This window comes from Saccopteryx bilineata, chromosome 1, assembly GCF_036850765.1.
Source record: "Saccopteryx bilineata isolate mSacBil1 chromosome 1, mSacBil1_pri_phased_curated, whole genome shotgun sequence".
NCBI lineage: Eukaryota > Metazoa > Chordata > Mammalia > Chiroptera > Emballonuridae > Saccopteryx > Saccopteryx bilineata.
Window position 1 is genome coordinate 305,970,556 of NC_089490.1, and position 23,685 is coordinate 305,994,240.

Consider the following 23,685-nt stretch of genomic DNA (forward strand, 5'->3'; position numbering starts at 1 on the left):
GATGGTTTTTCTCAGCATAGAAAAAAAGTGACAGGCAGATCATCCTGAGGTTGGCATTTGTCAATCTATTAGCATTTAGGTAACCTTTTCTTAATTACTCTGTGATTGAGACTTGCACTATAGTAAACCTTAGATCAGTTGACAAAGAAAAACAATCATTATTCTAGGATATTGAAAGAAATTCAGTAAAACAAGATGTATCCTAAATTTAAAGAGAGCCATAAAAATCAAACTGTTCTTTAACACTTTAGGATTTTCTGTTAATCAAAAAGAGCTGGGAAAATTGGCACACCTTTTGACTGAGAGTGTGAGAAGGAAAAAACAAACACATTAACTTGAGTAGCAAGAGTGCTGCTCTAAAGGAAATGTTAAAGTAAATGTAGTGATAGACAAATCAACTTTTATCCCATTTGCTGCCAGTATATGTGTGTGTGTGTGTGTGTGTGTGTATACACATATATGTACACACACAAGTCAAAATCCACGAAGGAGTATTTAAGAGCAAAAATGTTGCTTCATAGTATACAAAAGCTAATTTGAAATTATTTGCACTCTAAAGTTAAGTAAGCCCTTAGTAATGGGGCTGTGTATGAGTCTGGTGGTCTCTCTAAAGAAGGGCCCTATGCTGGTTCCAGGTAGTTATTTGTTGCAGCTGGTTAGAAAATAGGTTACAACTGAAAAAAGCCAAAGAAAAGCTTCCATTAACTTCAACTTATTTTAGGGTTCTTGTTCTTGGAAATCTTCAGCTTCCTGAAATACAAAAGTTTGAATGGATAATGCATTTGGGAAGAGTGCAATAGTAATACCCGGCATTGTGAATTACATACATATTGTTAGATCTGTTCTCCATTGTGAATGAAAATATTCTTAAATGTGTTTATTCTCCCCCTAATTTAACTTTTAAAAGAAGTTTTCTGATCTTTATTCTCAGAGTCAGTATCCTTAATTCATAGCCTCTTCCTCGTGTGGATGATTCATAGCTGACACATATATTGCTTCTTTCTCATCCCTCCTTTCTTCCCTCCCTTCTTTTTATTATAAGCAAAATCAAACGTACAGAAAAAATAGGAAAGACAGGAATTCACTGATCACCTAATTTTAAAGCATTTTGGCTTAATTTTTTTTTTATTTTTGGCTGACAAGTTGCTGACATTTTATCTCTAAATACTCCAGTTTGCATTTTTAAAATAGCATTTTTCTGTATAACAGGAAAATATAGTTATTATACCTAACAAAATTTAATAAATGTTCCCTAATATGAACCATATTCAAACTTCTCATATTCAGGACTTTCCCAATTATCCCCCAAATCTTTTTACAACTAATTTGTTCAAACTAGTATTTGTCTAATCAAGTATCACATATTGCACTTGATTGTGTTAGTTTGTTAAATTCCTTTCAATGTAAAAGAGCTCACATCTCCCCCACACACACACATGTTGGAGAATCTGCTTGATTTTAAAAAGAAATAGCCCTTGGTAAAATATGTCTGATACCAAAATTGTTTTTCTGGGCTTACAATAGAATCATTTCTCTTCATATTCTATGTTATAAATTCTTAAGGTCTTTCACAGGAGTTTTAGGCTATAAAAATGTGACTCTTTTTGCAAATAATAATAGTGGACCTACTTCAGAGAATAGAAGAAAATTATGATAATATTTTTTTAAATAAATTTTTATTAATGGTAATGGGATGACATTAATAAATCAGGGTACATATATTCAAAGAAAACATGTCTAGGTTATTTTGTCATTAAATTATGTTGCGTACCCCTCACCCAAAGTCAGATTGTCCTCCGCCACCCTCTATCTAGTTCTCTGTGCCCTCCCCCTCCCCCTAACTCTCTCCCTCCCTCCCTCCCATGTCCTCCCTCCCCCCACCCCTGGTAACCACCACACTCTTGTCCATGTCTCTTAGTCTCATTTTTATGTTCCACCAATGTATGGAATCATGTAGTTCTTGTTTTTTTCTGATTTGCTTATTTCACTCCTTATAATGTTATCAAGATCCCACCATTTTGCTGTAAATGATCTGATGTCATCATTTCTTATGGCTGAGTAGTATTCCATAGTGTATATGTGCCACATCTTCTTTATCCAGTCTTCTATTGAAGGGCTTTTTGGTTGTTTCCATGTCTTGGCCACTGTGAACAGTGCTGCAATGAACATGGGGCTACATGTGTCTTCACGTATCAGTGTTTCTGAGGTTTTGGGGTATATACCCAGTAGAGGGATTGCTGGGTCATAAGGTAGTTCTATTTGCAGTTTTTTGAGGAACCACCATACTTTCCTCCATAATGGTTGTACTACTTTACAGTCCCACCAACAGTGAATGAGGGTTCCTTTTTCTCCACAGCCTCTCCAACATTTGCTATTACCCGTCTTGTTGATAATAGCTAATCTAACAGGAGTGAGGTGGTATCTCATTGTAGTTTTGATTTGCATTTCTCTAATAACTAATGAAGCTGAACATCTTTTCATATATCTGTTGGCCATTTGTATCTCTTCCTGGGAGAAGTGTCTGTTCATGTCCTCTTCCCATTTTTTTATTGGATTGTTTGTTTGTTTGTTTGTTGTTGAGTTTTATGAGTTCTTTGTAAATTTTGGATATTAGGCCCTTATCTGAGCTGTCGTTTGAAAATATCAGTTCCCATATAGTTGGCTGTCTGTTTATTTTGATATCAGTTTCTCTTGCTGAGCAAAAACTTTTAATTCTGATGTAGTCCCATTCATTTATCTTTGCCTTCACTTCTCTTGCCATTGGAGTCAAGTTCATAAAATGTTCTTTAAAACCCAGGTCCATGATTTTAGTACCTATGTCTTCTTCTATGTACTTTATTGTTTCAGGTCTTATATTTAGGTCTTTGATCCATTTTGAATTAATTTTAGTACACGGGGACAGGCTGTAGTCAAGTTTCATTCTTTTGCATGTGGCTTTCCAGTTTTCCCAACACCATTTGTTGAAGAGGCTTTCTTTTCTCCATTGTGTGTTGTTGGCCCCTTTATCAAAGATTATTTGACCATATATATGTGGTTTTATTTCTGGGCTTTCTATTCTGTTCCATTGGTCTGAGTGTCTATTTTTTTGCCAATACCATGCTGTTTTGATTATCGTGGCCCTATAATATAGTTTAAAGTCAGGTATTGTAATGCCCCCAGCTTCATTCTTTTTCCTTAGGATTGTTTTGGCTATTCGGGGTTTTTTATAGTTCCATATAAATCTGATGATTTTTTGTTCCATTTCTTTAAAAAATCTCATAGGGATTTTGATGGGAATTGCATTAAATTTGTATATTGCTTTGGGTAATATGGCCATTTTGATTATATTTATTCTTCCTATCCAAGAACAAGGAATATTTTTCCATCTCATTGTATCTTTTTCGATTTCCCTTAACAATGCTTTGTAATTTTCATTATATAGGTCCTTTACATTCTTTGTTATGTTTATTCCTAGGTATTTTATTTTTTTTGTTGCAATCGTGAAGGGGATTATTTTTTTGAGTTCGTTTTCTAATATTTCATTGTTGGCATATAGAAAGGCTATGGACTTTTGTATGTTAATTTTGTATCCTGCGACCTTACTGTATTGGTTTATTGTTTCTAATCTTTTTGTGGAGTCCTTCGGGTTTTCGATGTATAGGAAGGATCATATCATCAGCAAAAAGTGATAGCTTTACTTCTTCTTTTCCGATATGGATGCCTTTTATTTCTTTGTCTTGTCTGATTGCTCTGGCCAGAACTTCTAGCACCACATTAAATAAGAGTGGAGAGAGTGGACAACCCTGTCTTGTTCCTGATTTAAGGTAGAAAGTCCTCAGTTTTATGCCGTTTAATAGGATGTTGGCTGATGGTTTATCATATATGGCCTTTATCATGTTGAGATATTTTCCTTCTATACCCATTTTGTTGAGAGTCTTAAACATAAAATTGTGTTGTATTTTATCAAAAGCCTTTTCTGCATCTATTGATAAGATCATGTGGGTTTTGTTCTTTGTTTTGTTGATATGGTGTATTACGTTAACCGTTTTGCGTATGTTGAACCATATGATAATATTTTTTTTTTTTGTATTTTTCTGAAGCTGGAAACAGGGAGAGACAGTCAGACAGACTCCCGCATGCGCCCGACCGGGATCCACCCGGCACGCCCACCGCTATGCCCACCAGGGGGCGATGCTCTGCCCCTCCGGGGCGTCGCTCTGCCACGACCAGAGCCACTCTAGCGCCTGGGGCAGAGGCCAAGGAGCCATCCCCAGCGCCCAGGCTATCTTTGCTCCAATGGAACCTTGGCTGCAGGAGGGGAAGAGAGAGACAGAGAGGAAGGAGGGGGTGGGGGTGGAGAAGCAAATGGGCGCTTCTTCTATGTGCCCTGGCCGGGAATCAAACCTGGGTCCCCCGCGCGCCAGGCCGACGCTCTACTGCTGAGCCAACCGGCCAGGGCCCATATGATAATATTTTTAAAATACCTTTTAAATCTGATAAACATGGAAACTGGAAAAACAAAATTATATACACTACTAAAATTGGATTAATGATCCCAATAACTGAGAGGACTTCAAGTCTATTCCAAATAGTTCAATGGTTCTGTCAAAACGTCAGATATCTGTTGAGTCACTCTCTTAATACCATGATTGATTTACAACAAAACAAAACAAAAATTCTTTTGTTTAAAAAATATTTATTTACATGTTAAAAATTAATTTATTTTTCTAGATGAAAAATATACTTCAAAGCCTCAAATAATCTTAGAATTCTCTCAGCTTTAATGGAATAGCTTTCTAATACTTGATACAAATTATACTCAAAGGGGAAGCTATCAATAGTACTAATGGAAGACTTTTACCTCCCTGACCTAGTTCCTCTAATTTCATATAGGAAACACCCAAAAATCATATAATCTAGGCCGTCCACATTAGAGATGAGACAAGAAAGCTAAGGAAAGAAATTAACCCATATGTGGACCTCACCATCTAAGAATATTAGTCTGTGTCTTCTAAATAAACAGCAACCTTTTTTTCCTGGTTGAGTCTTTCTTCTTCTTTTCTGTAACAAAAAAGCAGAAACCATTGTCAAGTGAACAAGACAAGAAGCAAGGGAAGCAGATCTTACAGAGCTTCAGGTGAGGTATTTCCCCATATTTTGGGAAGAATTACATGCACCTGAATGTAGATACAGGCTTACAGAGAGTGATATCACTAATGCCTTCTAACTTCATGCATTCACATGACATTGGGTATCTAAACCCAGAAACTTTTCAGAATATTTTTAGAAGAGAACAGTATAATCTGGGAACTCCAGGGATTTAAAGTAGACACCTTAGTTTATATTAGTATCTTACCATTAATTCTACTCCTTATTTAAAGAAGAAGTTTCAGGGGAGGGAGATTGGGGGACTGGGAGAAAAATATGAAAGGATTAAGTATAAATTGGTAGTTGCAGAATAGTCATGGGGATGTAAAGTAAGACATAGAGAGCATAGTCAGTACTACTGTGATAACTGTATGGTGCCAGCTGGGTACTAGAAATATTGAAGGGAACATTATATAAAATATATGATTGTCTAACCACTATGCTCTATATCTGAAACCAATACAAAATAATATTGAAAATTTAAAAAAAGAAAGTTTTGCATTGATCTAGAAGTCATCTTTATTGATTATACTGTATTTCGTTTAAACCAGAACCTTGGAGTTGGCTTCATTAGGCTCCTTGAAACCAATTCCATTTACTTCAGTAAATATTTCTTGAGGAAAAGAAACAAATGGTGCTGGGAGCACCAAAAAACTGCAACTTGTTCAAAAGAATGAATTTGGATTCATACTTCACCCCATACACAAAAATTAACTCAAAATTAATCACACCTCCCTGACCAGGCGGTGGCGCAGTGGATAAAGCATCGGACTGGGATGCAAAGGACCCAGGTTCGAGACCCCGAGATCGCCAGCTTGAGTGCGGGCTCATCTGGTTTGAGCAAAAAGCCCACCAGCTTGAATCCAAGGTCGCTGGTTCCAGTAAGGGGTTACTCAGTCTGATGAAGGCCCATGGTCAAGGCACATATGAGAAAGCAATCAATGAACAACTAAGGTGTTGCAATGCGCAATGAAAAACTAATGATTGATGCTTCTCATCTCTCTCCATTCCTGTCTGTCTGTCCCTGTCTATCCCTCTCTTTGACTCACTCTCTGTCTCTGTAAATAAATAAATAAATTAATTAATTAAATAAAAATTAATCACACCTAAGTATAAGAATGGAAAGTGTAAAATTCTTAGAAGAAAACATAGGCATAAATCTTCATGACCTTGAGTTAGGCAATAGTATCTTAGATATGACACCAATAACACAAGCAAAAAAAGAAAAAAATAGATTAAATTAGACTTCATCAAAATTTTAAACTTTAACTCAAGAAAGTGAAACGACAACCCAGAGAATGAGAGAAAATCATTGCAAATCACATATCTAATAAGGCTTTTTTAGATACTCCAAAATATATAAGGAACTCATACAACTCAACAACAAAAAGACAACCCAATTTTTAAATAGGCAAAACATTCAAATAGCTATATCTCCAAAAAAGATAAACAAATGGCCAGTAAACACATGAACAGATGATCAACATCATTAGTCATTAAGAAAATACAAGTCAAAACCTCAGTGAGAAGCCACTTCATACTCACTGTGGCTATAATCAAAAGGACAGACAATTACAAGTGTTGTCAGTGCTGTGGACACATTTAAACCCTCATATATTGCTTGGTAGGATGTAACATGGAACAGCTGTTTTGGAAAACAGTATGGCAATACCTCAAAAAGGTTAACATAGATTCACCATATATTCCAGCAGTTTCACTCCTAGGTATATACAATACCTTGGAGAATTGAAAACATATGTCTGTGCAAAAACATTCATAGCAGCATTAATTATAATATCCAAAAAGTGGGGAAAACCTAAATGTCAATCAATTGAATGGATAAACAAAATGTGATATATATGTACAGTGGAATACGGTGCAGCCATAAAAAGGAATGAAATACTTACTACATGTTATAACATGAATGAATTTTGAAAACATTATACTAAGTTGAAATAGCCAGACCAAAAAAACCCACATATTGTGTGATTTCATTTATATGAAATGTCCAGAATAGGCAAATCCATAGAGACAGAAAGCAGGGACAAGTGAGAGAGGAAAATAGGGAGTGACAGCTAAAGGTTGGACAGCTGAAGGGTATAGAGTTTCTTTGGGGGGCGATGAATATATTCTAGAATTAGTGGTGACTATAAAATATTAAAAGAGTGAAATTTATAGTATCTCAGTAAAAAAATTTATTGAGCACCTATATTATAAGTATGGCTGACATTCCTAGATACTGATTCATAGTGCCCCTGCTGACTGCCTAGTGGTTCTTAGAAATGTATGCTTTAGATTAAATGTACGGAGTATTAAAAGCTTTACATAACAGATTTTTTTTAACTTCTTAGGCAATATTATATTAGTTTCAGGTGTAAACCCCAGTGATTAGACATTTTATAACTTGCTAAGTAATCATCCCAATAAATCTTGTACACATCTGACAACAAATTGTAATGATATCAAAGAAAGGTTATAATGAAATCTGTAAAATTAATAATCCCTTTGTAGAGTTACTAATTCACTCCCTAATTTATCCATCCTGTAATACCAAGTGTCACCATAAAAGAGTATTAGAAGAAAAAAAGGATTAGAAGATTTTCCCAGAACTGCTGAGCCTTACGATTTTATCTCCACCACTTTCTGCGCTCTTTCAGCCCATCGCTTTTTCCGGAAATGTTGGAAGAGGACCACCACAATTACTATAATGACCATCAGTGCACAGGCGGAGCCAATAGCCAGAGCCAGGAAGTAGATCTCAGAGAAGCGTACTGTAAGGAGAAGAAAGGTCAATTTAGGATTCTATAAAAGAGGAGGATTATAATGAAATCTAAAGATATACAAGTCATCCCTCGCCATGTCGCGGTTCACTTTTTGCGGATTTTAAAATTGAATATATCTAATTTGTATTGTAGATTTTTTGCTATATCATGGATTTTGCGGCATATAGGTATTTTTATATATTTATTATTTTCATTGTTTTTGTGGCAAAATAAGCATTTTTGCCTAAAAAATTGAAAACAATATAAAAAATATTAATTAAAACATATTAAAAGAATATTAAATCAAAATAAACCTTTAAAATATATATAAATAATAAAATAAATAAAGGTTGCTACTTCATGGATTTTCGACTATTACAGGGGTTCTGGAACCTAATCCCCACGATAGACGAGGGACCACTGTAATAGGGATGCATTTTCACTGTTAAATGGAATCATTTCTTCCCCTACCATATTACCGTGTGAATTCTAGTAGCAGTAGGAAAGCATACAGACTACTTTTAGTGGTTCTCAGACTGTGGTCCTAGCAGCAGCAGCAACAGAACTTGGAAACAGATGACCAGCCCCACCCCAGGCCCAATGAATTACAGGTGGGGCCTGGCCATTTGTTTTAACAGATCGTCTAGGTTGATTCTGATGAAGCTACAATTATGAGAACCACTGGGCCAGTTGAATAAGTTTATTGCTGACCTAATCAAATCCAGGGCCCAAACTCTTTCTCCTTAACTCCATTTGCCATTCAATCAGTCATGTATTCAAATTTATTAAGGGTCTACCATGTCCCAGCCACTGATGCAAATACCAAGTCAAAAAAAGACATTACCTTCAAGGAATCATGCCCACTGGGAAGAAAGGTGAGTAGAGCAGTGACTATAGTCATGCATCATTAACAACAGGAATACTTTCTGAGAAATGCACAGTTAGGTGATATTGTCCATGTGCAAACATCACAGCATGCACTGACACAAACCTAGATTGTAGAGCCTACTGCTCCCAGACTACAAACCTCTGCAGCACGTTACCGTACTGAATACCATAAGCAAATATAAAAAATGGTAAGTATTTGTGTGTCTAAACATAGAAAAGGTGCAATAAAAATATGGTGTAAAAGATTAAACATGTCGCACCTGTATGGGACACGTACCGTGAATGAAGCTCGCTGCACCGGGAGCTGCTCAGGGTGAGTCATGAGTGAGTGTGAGTGCATGTGAGGGTCGAGGACAGCGCTGTAGATGTTATAAACACTGCACACTGAGGCTACAACAAATTCATTTTAAAATATTTTCAATAATAAATTAACCTTAGCTTACTGTAACTTTTACTTTATAAACATTAATTTTTTAACTTTTCAACTCTTTTGTAATAGCACCTTACAACACAAATACATTGTACAGCTGTACAAAAGTGTTTCCTTTACATCCTTATTCTACAAGCTTTTTCCTATTTGTAAATTTTTTATTTTTTACTTTTTTAACTTAGAAAAAAGATACAAACACCCATTAGCTTAGGCCTACCCAGAGTGAGGACTGTCAATAGTCACCTTCTTCCATCTCCACATCATATCCCACTAGAAGTTCTTCAGGGGAAATGACACACACAGAGTTGTTATCAATAACAAGGCCTTCTTCTGGGCTCTGGCAGGTAGCTTAGTTGGTTAGAGCATCATCCCAATACACCAAGGTTGCAGGTTTGATCCCAGGTAAGGGCACATATAAGAATCAACCAGTGTATGCATAAATAAGTAGAACAACAAATCAACGTTTCTCTCCCTTTCTCTCTCTCTCTCTCTCTCTGCCATAAATAAATAAATAAATAAATAAATAAATAATAAAATGAAAACGATGCCTTCTTCTGGAAGGCCCCGCCTGAGGCTCCTCTGGGAGAGGCATCACTCTTTTCAGAAGTTTGTCCATGGCGGTTTGCTTGGCTGGTTGGTTGATATTCATTGTAGATTAGCTAGTAAGCAGATAAGACACCATGAACAATCCTTTATTAATGAAAACCTCTCAGTGTCGGAGTCCATGTTGTCAAACATTTTATGGAGCTTACTGAGGTCTGCCAAAGCCTCTGCTAACCCTTCCCCGAGAGTTTCCCTGAGGGATCTTCTTCCGCAGCTTCCTTTTCTCCTGCCTCCTCTTCAGCCACGTGTCGCTGTCCCCGTGCCAACATCTCCTCCTCAGTTGGTTCCTCAGGAACCACATCTTGGAACTCCTCAAGTCGTTCTCATCCACACTCAGGTTAAAGTCATTTGCTATCTCAACCACAGTCGTATTTTTTGTAACTTTTGTGCTATGGCATCATGATGGCTATGACATCACTGGGTGACAGGAATGTTTCAGCTCCATTATAATCTTATAAGACCTTCATTGCATATGTGGTCCATCACTGACTGAAATGTTGTTATGTGTCACAGGACTGTATAATCTGGTAGGTAAATAATGCAAGAGGGAACCCAGAGGTAAGGGTGCCTAAACCAGGCTAGAATCTGTGATGCAACTTGGGTCTCCTGTCTTTTAGCATGCTTTCTGATTTAAACTTCAGTACACTCTCAGAATCAGAAAAGATATCAAAGAATGTCTAGCTCAGGGTTCCCAGTCCATGAAAGAAGGGGCAAGGAGGAGAGGAGATCACAGGCCAACAAAGTCTATGTCCTACTGTATGTGTACATTTTTTTTGCAGAAGCAGGGCCATGACTTTCACTAGATCTCAAAGAGCAGTGATCCCAGTATACTTAAGAACCATGTGTTCTTGTCTAACCTGTTCATTTTGCAGATGAAGAAACTGAGGTCCAAGGATATGATGTTACTTTTTTTACTACTCAGATTACTTCTCCAAAGTCACACAATTTTATATTGATAGAGCCTTGAAAGATGGAACTAGGAATGAATGGAGGAAATCATACCACTCACCACAAGGCAGTAATATTGTTATGTTGGTTTGGGACACACCAGAGAAAGCTTGGTTAAAATAGCAGCTCCACCATTTACTAGCTTTTATTTAGGGTAATTGACTTCTTTAAGCATCAGTTTCCTCAATGTATAAAATAGAGATAACAATATTCATTTCTTAAATTCTTATAAAAAATAAGATTATTCAATTCAGTAGGAGACAAGATGGCGCTGGAGTAGGCGGACGTACCAGCATCTACCTCCCAGAACCAATGTGGATTACAAACTAATTTTATGAACTATCAACTGGAAAAACCAACTTTAGACTAAACTAAAAGGACTCTTCAACCAAGGAACGCTGAAGAAGCCACACAGAGACTGGTAGGAAAAGCGGAAACGCGGAAACGCGGAGAGGGCTGCCCAGCTTCTCAGAGCGAACGGCAGCAGGGAGAAACTTGCGTGGTGGGAAGTGAGTTTAGCAGAGGGGAAAGGGTCCTGAGCCCCAGGAACAAAGCCCCAGCCTGCAGCCCCAGAGCCCAGAAGAAGCATAAGGACAGTATTTAGCTGGAAACAAGTCAGGATACTGTTTGTGAGAGAGTCTGATTTCTCAGACCCAGGATCCTTCTTAAAGGGGCCACGCAGAACATATCTTTCACAAACACTCACCCGGGGCTCCTGGGGACGGACAGAGAGGGGAGAGAACCACAGTAACAGGAAGAGAGTGCAATCTAGGAGGCATAGGGAGAAACATTTTGGGAGATAGCCACCTTAACCCCTGGGACGAGTCACTCCCCAAAGCTGAAGTGAATATTTCCCCTGGAAACAGCAATACCAGCAAAGGGAAGCAGGAGAGCAGCCAAACAAGCTCCCCCGTGGCATTCAGAGCAGAGTCGCATAGAAGGAGGGAGCTTTTGGGTCTACAGTAGTGAGTCTTAGGGTCCGAGCTGCAGCACCCCCACCCACGCGGCTGAGGGCGCGCCAGAGAGCGGGCGGCAGCGGGTGACAAAAGTGCGGTTCTGCTGGCAGGGGCGGAAGCCGGCTGGCCACCAGTGGGCTCAGGTGTGAGTTCAATCTTGCCCGGCTAGGGAGAAGGGGGCGTGTAAAAGCGGCCAAGCTCAGCTGCCGGCAGCCTGTAATCCAGCCTCCGGGAGAAGGGCGGGAAACCCAGAAAGGGTAGAAACCAGCCCCGGAGCAAGGGCAGAGGAGCACATCCCTGCCCCACCTGTGCAACCCAGGCTTGCGGTCTGACATGGTAGCCGGCTCCTCCCGCGAGGGTGGAGCCAAAAGCCCAGAAGAGGCGGAGTTCCGCTACAAAGCTGAGCTTGGGCACGCAGCCCTGCCTGGCGGTAGAGCCAAGGCTAGCAGCTGTTCCTTGAGTGGGTTCATCCTGCAAAGGCAGGGCGAAAGCTCAGAAACAGGTGGAGACCCGCAGCTGAGCAAAGGTGCTCGCCAGTGCCCTCAGGACTGAGCATAACGTCACACACAGGGGCGGGGCAAAGGCCAAGGCCACCAACCCTTGTGCATCCGAGCTCATGATCACAGCCACTCCCGCGAAGAGAAAATGCGGAGGCAGAGATATACAACACAAATAAACCAAGAGAAATCCCCAGAAAAGGACCTAAGTGAATCAGATATAACCAAATTACCAGATGCAGAGTTTAAAATAACAATTGTTAGGATGCTCAAAGATATTAGAACCACCATAGATGGCCATTATGAAAACCTAAATAAAGAGATAACAAATATAAAAAAGGACATTGAAATAATAAAAAAGAATCAGTCAGAAATGACAAATACAATATCTGAAATAAAGAATACAATGGAAGGAATTAAAAGCAGGATGGATGAAGCAGAGAATTGAATCAGTGAGTTAGAGGACACAATAAATAAAGGCACGGAATCAGAGCAGAAAAAAGAAAAGAGACTCAAAAAGTCTGAGGAAACTCTAAGAGAGCTCTGTGACAACATGAAGAGAAATAACATCCGCATCATAGGGGTTCCTGAAGAAGAAGAGAAAGAACAAGGGATACAGACTTTGTTCAAACATATTATAGCGGAAAACTTCCCCCAATTAAGGCAGGAAAACATTTCACATGTTCAGGAAGCACAGAGAACTCCATTAAGGAGAAACCCAAAGAAACCAACACCAAGACACATCATAATTAAATTACCAAAGCTAAATGATAAAGAGAAAATATTAAAAGCTGCTAGAGAAAAAAAGACTATCACCTACAAAGGAGCCCCCATAAGGATGACTTCTGACTTCTCAACAGAAACACTTGAGGCCAGAAGGGAATGGCAAGAAATATTCAAAGTAATGCAGAACAAGAACCTACAACCAAGACTACTTTATCCAGCAAGGCTATCATTTAAAATTGAAGGAGAAATAAAAAGCTTTACAGACAAAAAAAAAACAAGGATTTCACTGCAACCAAACCAAGGCTGCAAGAAATGCTAAGGGACCTGTTGTAAACAGATCAAAGGAAAAAAAGAATATAGCAAAAGAGAAAAACAGTTTTAAAAAAAAAAAATGGCAATAAACAATTACATATCAGTAATAACCTTAAATGTTAATGGATTAAATGATTCGATCAAGAGACATAGGGTAGCTGCGTGGATAAGAAAACAGGACCCATACATATGCTGTCTATAAGAGACACACCTTAAATCAAAAGATGCACACAGACTGAAGATAAAAGGATGGAAAAAAATATTTCACGCAAATGGAAATGAAAAAAAAGCTGGGGTAGCAATACTTATATCAGACAAAATGGACTTTAGAACAAAGACCATAGTTAGAGATAAAGAAGGTCACTACATAATGATAAAGGGAGCAATCCAAAAGGAAGATATAACCATTATAAATATCTACGCACCTAATATAGGAGCACCTAAATATATAAAGCAGATTTTGATAGACTTAAAGGGCGAGATCAACAGCAATACTATAATAGTAGGAGATTTCAATACCCCATTAACATCATTAGATAGATCCTCAAGAAAGAAAATTAACAAAGAAACAGCAGACTTAAAGGACATATTAGATGAACTTGATTTAATAGATATCTTCAGAACCTTTCACCCTAAAACAGCAGAATATACATTCTTTTCAAGTGCTCATGGTACATTCTCTAGAATAGACCACATGTTAGGGCACAAAAGCGGGCTCAACAAATTTAAGAAGATTGAAATCATATCGAGCACTTTCTCTGATCACAATGGCATTAAACTAGAAATCGACCACAATAGAAAAATTGAAAAACATTCAAACACTTGGAAACTAAATAGCATGTTGTTAAACAATGAATGGGTTAACATTGAGATCAAAGAAGAAATTTAAAAATTCCTAGAAACAAATGATAATGAGCATACATCAACTCAACATTTATGGGACACAGCAAAAACAGTCCTGAGAGGGAAGTTTATAGCATTACAGGCATACCTCAAGAAGCTAGAAAAAGCTCAAATAAACAACTTAACCCTGCATCTAAAAGAACTAGAAAAAGAACAGCAAGTAAAGCCCAGAGCTAGTAGCAGGAAGGAAATGATAAAGATCAGAGGAGAAATAAATGACATAGAGGCTAAAGAAACAATACAGAGGATCAATGAAACCAGGAGCTGGTTCTTTGAAAAGGTAAACAAGATCGATGAACCTTTCACAAGACTCACCAAGAAAAAAAAAGAGAGGACTCAAATAAATAAAATTAGAAACGAGAGTGGAGAAATAACAACTGACACAACAGAAATACAAAATATTGTAAGAAAATACTATGAAGAACTGTACACCAAAAAACTAGACAACCTAGATGAAATGGACAAATTCCTTGAATCATATAATCTTCCAAAAATCAATCTGGAAGAATCAGAAAACCTAAACAGACCAATTACAACAAATGAGATTGAAACAGCTATTAAAAAACTCCCAAAAAGAAAAGTCCTGGGCCTGATGGCTTCACAAGTGAATTCTACCAAATATTCAAAGAAGAACTAACTCCTATCCTTCTCAAGCTATTTCAAAAAATTCAAGAGGAAGGAAGACTTCCAAACTCCTTTTATGAGGCGAGCATAATTCTGATTCCAAAACCAGGCAAAGACAACACAAAAAAAGAAAATTATAGGCCAATATCCCTGATGAACTTAGATGCAAAAATCCTCAATAAAATATTAGCAAACCGGATCCAGCAATATATGGAAAAAATCATACACCATGATCAAGTAGGATTTATTCTTGGGAGGCAAAGCTGGTACAATATTCGCAAATCAATCAATGTGATTCATCACATAAACAAAAGAAAGGAGAAAAACCACATGATAATTTCAATAGATGCAGAAAAAACATTTGATAAAGTCCAGCACCCATTCATGATCAAAACTCTCAGCAAAGTGGGAATACAGGGAACATACCTAAACATGATAAAGGCCATCTATGACAAACCCACAGCCAACATCATACTCAATGGGAAAAAATTAAAAGCAATCCCCTTAAGATCAGGAACAAGGCAGGGGTGCCCCCTTTCACCACTCTTATTCAACATAGTTCTGGAAGTCCTCGCCACAGCAATCAGACAAGAAAAAGAAATAAAAGGCATCCAAATTGGAAAAGAAGAAGTAAAACTATCATTATTTGCAGATGACATGATATTGTATATAGAAAACCCTAAAGTCTCAGTCAAAAAACTACTAGACCTGATAAAAGAATTTGGCAAGGTGGCAGGATATAAAATCAATACTCAGAAATCAGAGGCATTTTTATACACTAATAATGAACTGTCAGAAAGAGAAATAAGGGAATCAATCCCCTTTACCATTGCAACCAAAAAAATAAAGTACCTAGGAATAAATCTAACCAAGGAGATTAAAGACTTGTACTCGGAAAATTATAAAACATTGATAAAAGAAATCAGGGAAGATACGAATAAGTGGAGGCATATACCGTGCTCATGGTTAGGAAGAATAAACATCATTAAAATGTCTATATTACCCAAAGCAATTTATAAATTCAATGCAATACCAATCAAAATACCAATGACTTACTTCAAAGACATAGAACACATATTCCAAAAATTTATATGGAACCAAAAGAGAACACGAATAGCCTCAGCAATCCTGAAAAGGAAGAAAAGCGGGAGGTATCACACTTCCAGATATCAAGTTATATTATAAGGCCATTGTACTCAAAACAGCATGGTACTGGCATAAGAACAGGCACATAGATCAATGGAACAGAACAGAGAACTCAGAAATAAACCCACAGCTCTATGGACAACTGATATTTGACAAAGGAGGTAAGACAATACAATGGAGTAAAGACAGCCTCTTCAACAAATGGTGTTGGGAAAACTGGACAGCTACCTGCAAAAAAATGAAACTAGACCACCAACTTACACCACTCACAAAAATAAACTCAAAATGGATAAAACACTTGAATGTAAGCCGTGAAACTATAAGCATCTTAGAAGAAAACATAGGCAGTAAGCTCTCTGACATATCTCGCAGCAATATATTTGCTGATTTGTCTCCACAGGCAAGTGAAATAAAAGACAGGATAAACAAATGGGACTTTATCAAACTAAAAAGCTTCTGCACAGCTAAATACAATAAGAACAGAATAAAAAGACAAACTATGGGAGAATTTATTTGACATAGCATCCGATAAGGGGTTAATAACCAAAATTTATAAAGAACTTGTAAAACTTAATACCAGGAAGACAAACAATCCAATCCAAAAATGGGCAAAAGAAATGAATAGACACTTCTCCAAAGAGGACACACAGATGGCCAATAGGCATATGAAAAAATGTTCAACATCACTAATGATTAGAGAAATGCAAATTAAAACCACAATGAGATATCACCTCACACCAGTCAGAATGGCGCTCATCAATAAAACAACACAGAATAAGTGATGGCGAGGATGTGGAGAGAAGGGAACCCTCCTGCACTGCTGGTGGGAATGCAGACTGATGCAGCCCCTATGGAAAACAGTATGGAGATTCCTCAAGAAATTAAAAATCGAACTGCCTTTTGACCCAGCTATACCACTGTTAGGAATATACCCCAAGAACACCATAGCACTGTTCGAAAAGAAGAAATGCACCCCCATGTTTATGGCAGCATTTTCACAATAGCAAAGATTTGGAAATAGCCCAAGTGTCCATCAGAGGACGAGTGGATTAAAAAGCTTTGGTATATATAGACTATGGAATACTACTCAGCCATAAGAAATAATGACATAGGATCTTTTACAACAACATGGATGGGCCTTGATAACATTATACTGAGTGAAAGAAGTAAATCAGAAAAAACTAAGAACTATATGTTTCCATACATAGGTGGGACAGAAAGATGAGACTCAGAGACATGAACAACAGTGTTGGGGTTACAGGGTGGGGGGAGGAGAGGGAGGGGGTTGGGGGAGGGGAGGGACACAAAGATCATGGCTTTTCAGCATTTGCCATATTCCCCCCTTAATCTATAGACAGACAGCAAATATTTATGTATGGTGTTCCCACTATAAAGACTGCTGTCTTAGGGACAAATGCTGATAAACTATTTCAGCAGTTCCTCCTTCTTCAAAGACTTATATGTAAACATAGAGCTCCATGTTTCATAGGACATACTCAAGCTCACTCCATGCTCCCTGGAGCTTTAGCACAATGGAATGCCCCCCCCTTTTTTTTTTAGTATTTTTTTCTTTTATTTATTTATTTTTTGTATATTTCTGAGGATGGGGATGGGGAGGCAGTCAGACAGACTCCTGTATGCGCCTGACTGGGATCCACCTGGCATGCCTACCGGAGGGAATGCTCTGCCCATCTGGGATGTTGCTCTGTTACAACCGGAGCCATTCTAGTGACTGGGGCGGAGGCCATGGGGCCTTCCTTAGTGCCCAGGGTGGATTTGCTCTGGTGGAGCCTTGGCTGCAGGCAGGAGGAGAGAGACCAAGAGGAAGGAGAGGGGGAGGAGTGGAGAGGTAGATGGGCGCTTCTCCTGTGTGCTCTGGCCGGGAATTGAACCCGGGAATCCTGCACACCAGGCCAATGACTCCGACGGGTCTACCATATCATGCTTTTTACTTTAAAAAAAAAAATTACATTTCTTTTTAATGCTGATGAACAGGAGACACCAAATCTTTTTCGCCTGCAAACTACTACCTTCTTTATTAGATCTAGCTAATAACACTGTTCTGTCTTTTTCCAAATAGCTCCAGATATATGGAAAAGATTTATATAGGCGGATGGGGATCCTCAAACCCCTCAGCGAGATCTTCTGAGAATGGCTTTTAAGATACCTAGAGGCAGAAAAAGCCCAATAGAGATCAGGGAGAACTACCAGCTTTTAGGATACACCCTTAAAGGCTCCAACACCCCAAAGGGGTCTCATAGGATGCCATCTGGGTCCTGCTTCAATAGTGGAAAGGAAGGTCATTGAGCTAAAGCCTGCCAGGCTTACACGCCTCTGCTGTGAGGAAACAGGGACACTGGAAGGTGGGCTTCCCCCTCGCTCCTCTAAGGGAGGGTTCAGTCTCTTCCAGCCACCTATGACCTAACCTTGCCCAGAAAGCTGGGGTTTGCCACTGAAGGCTGAATGTGCCCAGGGCCGTCGGCCCCATCTACGACACTGTGGACGAGCCTAGGGTATTTCTTCCAAGAAGCAGGTAAACTGATCTCATTCGCACAAGGGCCACTTAACTATGTTTTGCCTGAATAGTCAGGTTTTTTATTCTTCCCTCAAAGATCTCTGTTGTGGGTGTTGATAGTCCTATGTTCTGCTGCTTTGCTTAATATATAGTGTTTCCTTTATCCCTCCTACCTCAATGCCCCACTCATACTTCAGGCTGGGACCTACTCTTAATTTAGAGCTCTCTTTCCTCCTTTTGCCAACTTGTATTATGAATTTACCTTTGCCACCCAGCTTAGTGTATCTCAAGGTTCTCTTTACCAAGCCACAGTCACAGAGCTCCAGGGAAAAGCAACCTGGTCTCAACTCTCCAGGCAGAGGAGAACAGAAGCTCCATATCCACGCATGCTGCAAATGGCTTTTTCCAGTCTACCTGAATCATTACCAGCTAGAAGCAGCTGTCATTGGGACTTGGACATGAGCGGCAAAGGATAGTATGGTGACAATTCCAGTGCCATGCGGACTTTTCCTGTGGGGAGCTTTCCTGGACTCCTGCTCCCTGTGACAGCTCCTAACAGACTGAACTGTGGTTGGGTTGCATTTTTCAGGGATTTGGCATGGTGATGGGGCCAACTTGGACTTGGGGAACATGTTAAGGACACTACTCATTTATGGATTCTTGCTGTATTGGCCAAGAGTTTGCTTAAAGGCTTTTAATCACTGTAAAAAAAAAAATAGAGGACTGGATGAAGAAGATGGGGCACATATACACCATGGTATATTATTCAGATAGGAGAAATGGTGACATCGGATCACTTATAGCAGAATGGTGGAGTCTTGGTAGCATTGTGCGGGGTGAAATAAGCAAATCAGAAAAAAACAGGAACTGCAGGATTCCATACATTGGTGGGACATAAAAGCGAGACTAAGAGGCATGAACAGGAGTGTGGTGGCTATGGGGGGTGGGGGGAGGGAAGGAGGGAGAGGGGGAGGGGGAGGGGTACAGAGAGAACTGGATGGAGGGTGGCGGAGGACGATCTCTCTTCGGGTGATGGGTATGCAACAGAACTAAATGACAAGATAACCTAGAAATGTTTTCTTTGAATGTATGTACCCTGATTTATTGATGTCATCCCATTAAAATAAAAATTTATTTATTAAAAATAATAATAATAAGATTATTCATTTAAATTGTTTCATGCTGTGCCTGCACATAATAAATATTCAATATATGGTATTATAATTTTCAGTACAGTTCAGAATTTGGGGAATTTTTACATTTATTAGCTTATTTTATCCTCACCATAAACCTCGCTATGTTATTCTCACTTTACATGGGGGATAAAGAAAAGATTTATTTACAGCTGGTGAATGGTAGCATTTACAGACCCAGACACAACTCTGAAGTTTCATATGGTCTTTGCTTTTTGTTATCTGGCACAACTTTCCAAGCTGTCCTTTGTAGAACCATAGGCAGTACACTGGATTAATTTGGAGCACAACTCTAGAGTCAAAGATGATGGTGTTTCAGTTCTCAGTGACCCCATTTATCAGCTACATGACATTGCACAAGTGACTTAACCTCTATGAGCCTCAGTTTCCTCATTAGTGAAGTGGGGAAGGGGAGCACTAAAAGCACAATGAACTGATAATGACAAGTAAGGATTAAATAAGATATGCAAAGACCCTAACACAGCTCCGGAAACCACAGCTACCATTGCCGGTATCTGCCTCTTTGGGTGGTTTTGAGGATTAAATGAGATAGAAACGTCCAGCACTTTAGACAATACCTGGCAGAGTAGATGCTCAGTAAGTATCTTGTAAGTAAATGAATGAATGAACAGACCTATTGTTACCCTTTACCAGAGTTGCTTCCTCTCCCTTTTACCATCTCAGCATCATTTTTGTAACAGATTCCCTGGGTCCCTTTGCTTTACTTCTGTTTCTTCCCACCAGCAAACAAAGCCTTTCTCTTTTTAACCCAGGATTCTTCACTCCCTCCCCCCCCCCCAAGGTTTCCAGATGAAAAGGGCTAGCCCTCTCTACTCTTTCATCCATCACAAAAGATTGCCTGTCCCTTTCCTACTATCCCTCACATTTCCCAAAACCATTTCCCTGCAGAACCTACCAGTCTGTACAACGCTGAGCCGGATCTCCCCTATCAGCCCATCCACATCAGGTGGGTTCTTCACCTGGCAGGTGTATGTTCCATTGTCATCAAACTGCAGCTTCCAAAGCATGATAGAGACATCAAACCGCTCAGGGTTCCCGTCCCAGACTACCCGGTCCTTGAACCGTCCGCTCATGGGTTTGAAGGGATTCACGTGGTAGTAGAAGACCTAGAAAGGAGAATTGGCAAAGGGTCTTATTCAGTGCCAGGGCAAGGAGGCTGACAGGGTGTCACAGAGAGAAACAGCAGAGAGCTTCACCACCCTGTCTGCAGCTCTCTTGCAAGAACTTGCTTTCCCTTTTAGCATCCTCTCACTTCTGTCCGTCTCTGTCCCAAGAATTGTTTCCCAGATTTACCCTGTGCTTGTTGCTTTAAAAAAAAAAATACAAGGAAGGGCAAGGAGAAATAGACTGGCTTGTTTTCCTAACCAAATATTCCCTAGAAAATTATAATGAACTACTTACAAACTGCTCAGGCCCCCCATCTTGAGGACGGAAATTCCAGGTCACTGTCAGAGAATCACCCACAGGGGCAAAGCTGGAAAAAGTGCATTTCAATCGGACATCTGTCCCGTTAACAGCCTCCAGCACTCGAGAGGTGTAAATTTCCACAGCTGCTATCTGCCAAAGAGCTGCAATAAAGAAAAGGAAAAAGAAGGGTTAACTGGGGAGGTGTATAAAGAGAACTTCTGCTGACGCTACCAGAGTAAATGTCTGAGCAGGGCATAAAACAGAATTGAAATGACTGGGCTCTCAAACTTACTTCACCCAGAGTCTGGATACGCCTACCTATAAGCAACCTTGACCCTCCCGTTCTTCTATAGAACAACTAAAACTACCACACAGCCTTCCTAGTGCTCACTCTCCACAGCATAATACCCTAGGCTCATGATACTCACTTCAAAACTGTTCTAAGAAACTGCAAACATTGACCAATAAAATGGAAAGCAGAAACAAAAAATCTAAATTAATCGTACATGAATTAGACATGTATTCAAGTTAAGCATTGTGTATTGTGTGTATAAATGGTCCTTTAGTAGGTAATTTTTCCGGAAAAGTCCTTGTTATATGTGGACTTTGTACTATTCCTTGTCTTCTGCAGACGTTAAATCAACCCCGGACAGTTTATATTTGCCTGAACTCCTGAAACCTTATGCCACATGGCATTTTTTTTTATCCTGATTATTACATTTAGAATGTGCATGTTGGGGCAGGTTCAAAACCACAGTGGGTCTCTCTCCTTGACAATTTTGGCTTTCTCAGTGCTGCCAAGAGTCCCAGAGATGACCCACACACAGAAATCCAAGTCCTGCCTGCTGTGGGAGATTGAAAGTAGCCACACACAAAAATGGTTTGTAACCAGAGATTTGAAAGCCCTCTCTGTGTCTGAATCACTGGCAGCAGAAACACACCTAAACCTGTTTGTCCAAAAGCAGTTCCCCCAAAACAACCCACCAGTTTTGGTTTCAGTAAAGTCAAAACTAAAGCTAACTGCAACTGTAGCTTAGGCTCCTGAAAAAACAACCCTTGCAACTTCCAAGACAATTAGCAAATTTTACAAGGTAGGCTCTCAGGGAGGAAGCACTGAATGAACCCCACTAACTCTTACCTGTGAGCTGTACGCCAAGGAGAAGCACAGTACGCGCAAGGCTCTTGCCATACATGAGGGAAACCCAGCCCTGGCCCCAGAGACCAGACCGGGCAGACTGAGGGCTCCAACACGCTGCCAAGGCCACTCCTGAGGAGTGAGCACCCGAGATTTCCCAGAGAGAGGAGTCAGTCCCTCACCTATGAGAAGCTGAGTGCTTGTGCCCGTGACTCATCCCTGCTCGGCTGGTGCACTTTGCTGGAATAAAAGGTGGGGCCTCAGCTCCCAACGCCCTCCTTCCCTCCTTTCTTTCCTCCCTCCCGCCCTCTCTACACTATGAGCATGTCTGCACAAAGTCCCAAACTATGCACTCCTCTTTTTACTTTTTAGTTAATCTGGGCTCTGGCCTCTGGGTGGCCTCAGAACAGCCAGAGGAGGTGGTGCCAGTCTGAAATGTCCCAGGCTGCTCTGGGTTTGGCCCACACAAAACAGGCGTTAGGCTTGCCAGGGAAGTGAATGTTTAAACTCACAATGATTCAACTTCCCAAAGCTCCTACCTGGGGCTACTTCAGCTTGGAGCCAGATTCACAGCTCCAGTCAGACTTCCAGCACTCTCTGTGGACAATAAGTCCTACACTGTATAACTTCAATTTTAGCCATATGTTGCCACTAGGATTTCTGAACTTTTTGTAGCTTGTAACTTTCCTGGAGACCAATCTAAAATAAACTGACCAAAGTGTTTCATTATCCTTTGCCTTTGAAGTATTTAAAGAAGAATCAGCATGTCATCCCTGCTCATTTACCCTACCATCTCAGTACAGTTTAGAGTGCTTTCCTGCTTCTTATTTCATCTCCTCAACACCCCCACAGAGTGTTCCGTTTTGCCAGTGAGGACACTTAGAGCCCAGAGTAGGTAAGTGATTAGCCCAAGTTTGCACAGGCATTGGGTAGCAAAACTGGAACTTTTCTGACTCTTCTATCTAGTGCTCTTTTTTACAAATTATATAACAGCTAATGTGAACAATTATACAGAGAACTCTCAAGGAAAAAGTTTTCATAACTGTTGTGCCTAAATGTTCATCGGCCATTTTTAGGGCAGCCATCCATCTGAGAAATCCAAACAGTAGAGAGGCATTTATGTGAGAAAAGGTGCCTCCTTCTCCAGAAAAAGGGTAGGTAACAGATTAATAAAGCAGCATTGAAAACAGGAGTAGCGCCCTGGCCGGATAGCTCTGTTGAGAGCATCGTACTGAAGCACAGAGGTTGTTGGTTCGATATCTGGTCAGGGCACATACAGAAAGAGATCAGTGTTCCTCTCTCTCTCTCTCTCTCTCTCTCTCTCTCTCTCTCTCTCCTTCTCTCCCTCCCTTCCTCTCTTGCTAAAATCAATAAATAAACATTTAAAAAAAGAAAAAGAAAAAGCAGTAGAAAAGAGATGAAGATTACACATGCAGTTAAGAAGTAGGTTCGACCAGGAATCTCACCCTGAGCAGAAATGAATTGCCCTTAA

At 39.7% G+C, this 23,685-nt stretch overlaps 1 protein-coding gene across 2 annotated transcripts; it reads right to left on the minus strand.

Moving 5' to 3' along the window:
• Window positions 1-459: 459 nt before the first annotated feature.
• MPZL2 (myelin protein zero like 2) lies at window positions 460-22,461 on the minus strand. 2 transcript variants are annotated; one of them, XM_066245886.1, is made up of 6 exons: window positions 22,197-22,461; window positions 21,053-21,219; window positions 20,547-20,757; window positions 7,751-7,898; window positions 4,965-5,040; window positions 460-750 (listed from the first exon to the last, which is right to left on the minus strand). In XM_066245886.1, exons 1-5 carry the CDS (start codon window positions 22,249-22,251, stop codon window positions 4,977-4,979), a joined length of 645 nt encoding a protein of 214 aa, XP_066101983.1. In that variant the 5' UTR covers window positions 22,252-22,461; the 3' UTR covers window positions 460-750; window positions 4,965-4,976. The 2 variants fall into 2 exon arrangements, with proteins under 2 accessions (XP_066101983.1, XP_066101972.1); XM_066245875.1 differs by lacking the exon at window positions 460-750 and having other exon boundaries at window positions 4,738-5,040; window positions 22,197-22,459.
• Window positions 22,462-23,685: the final 1,224 nt, after the last annotated feature.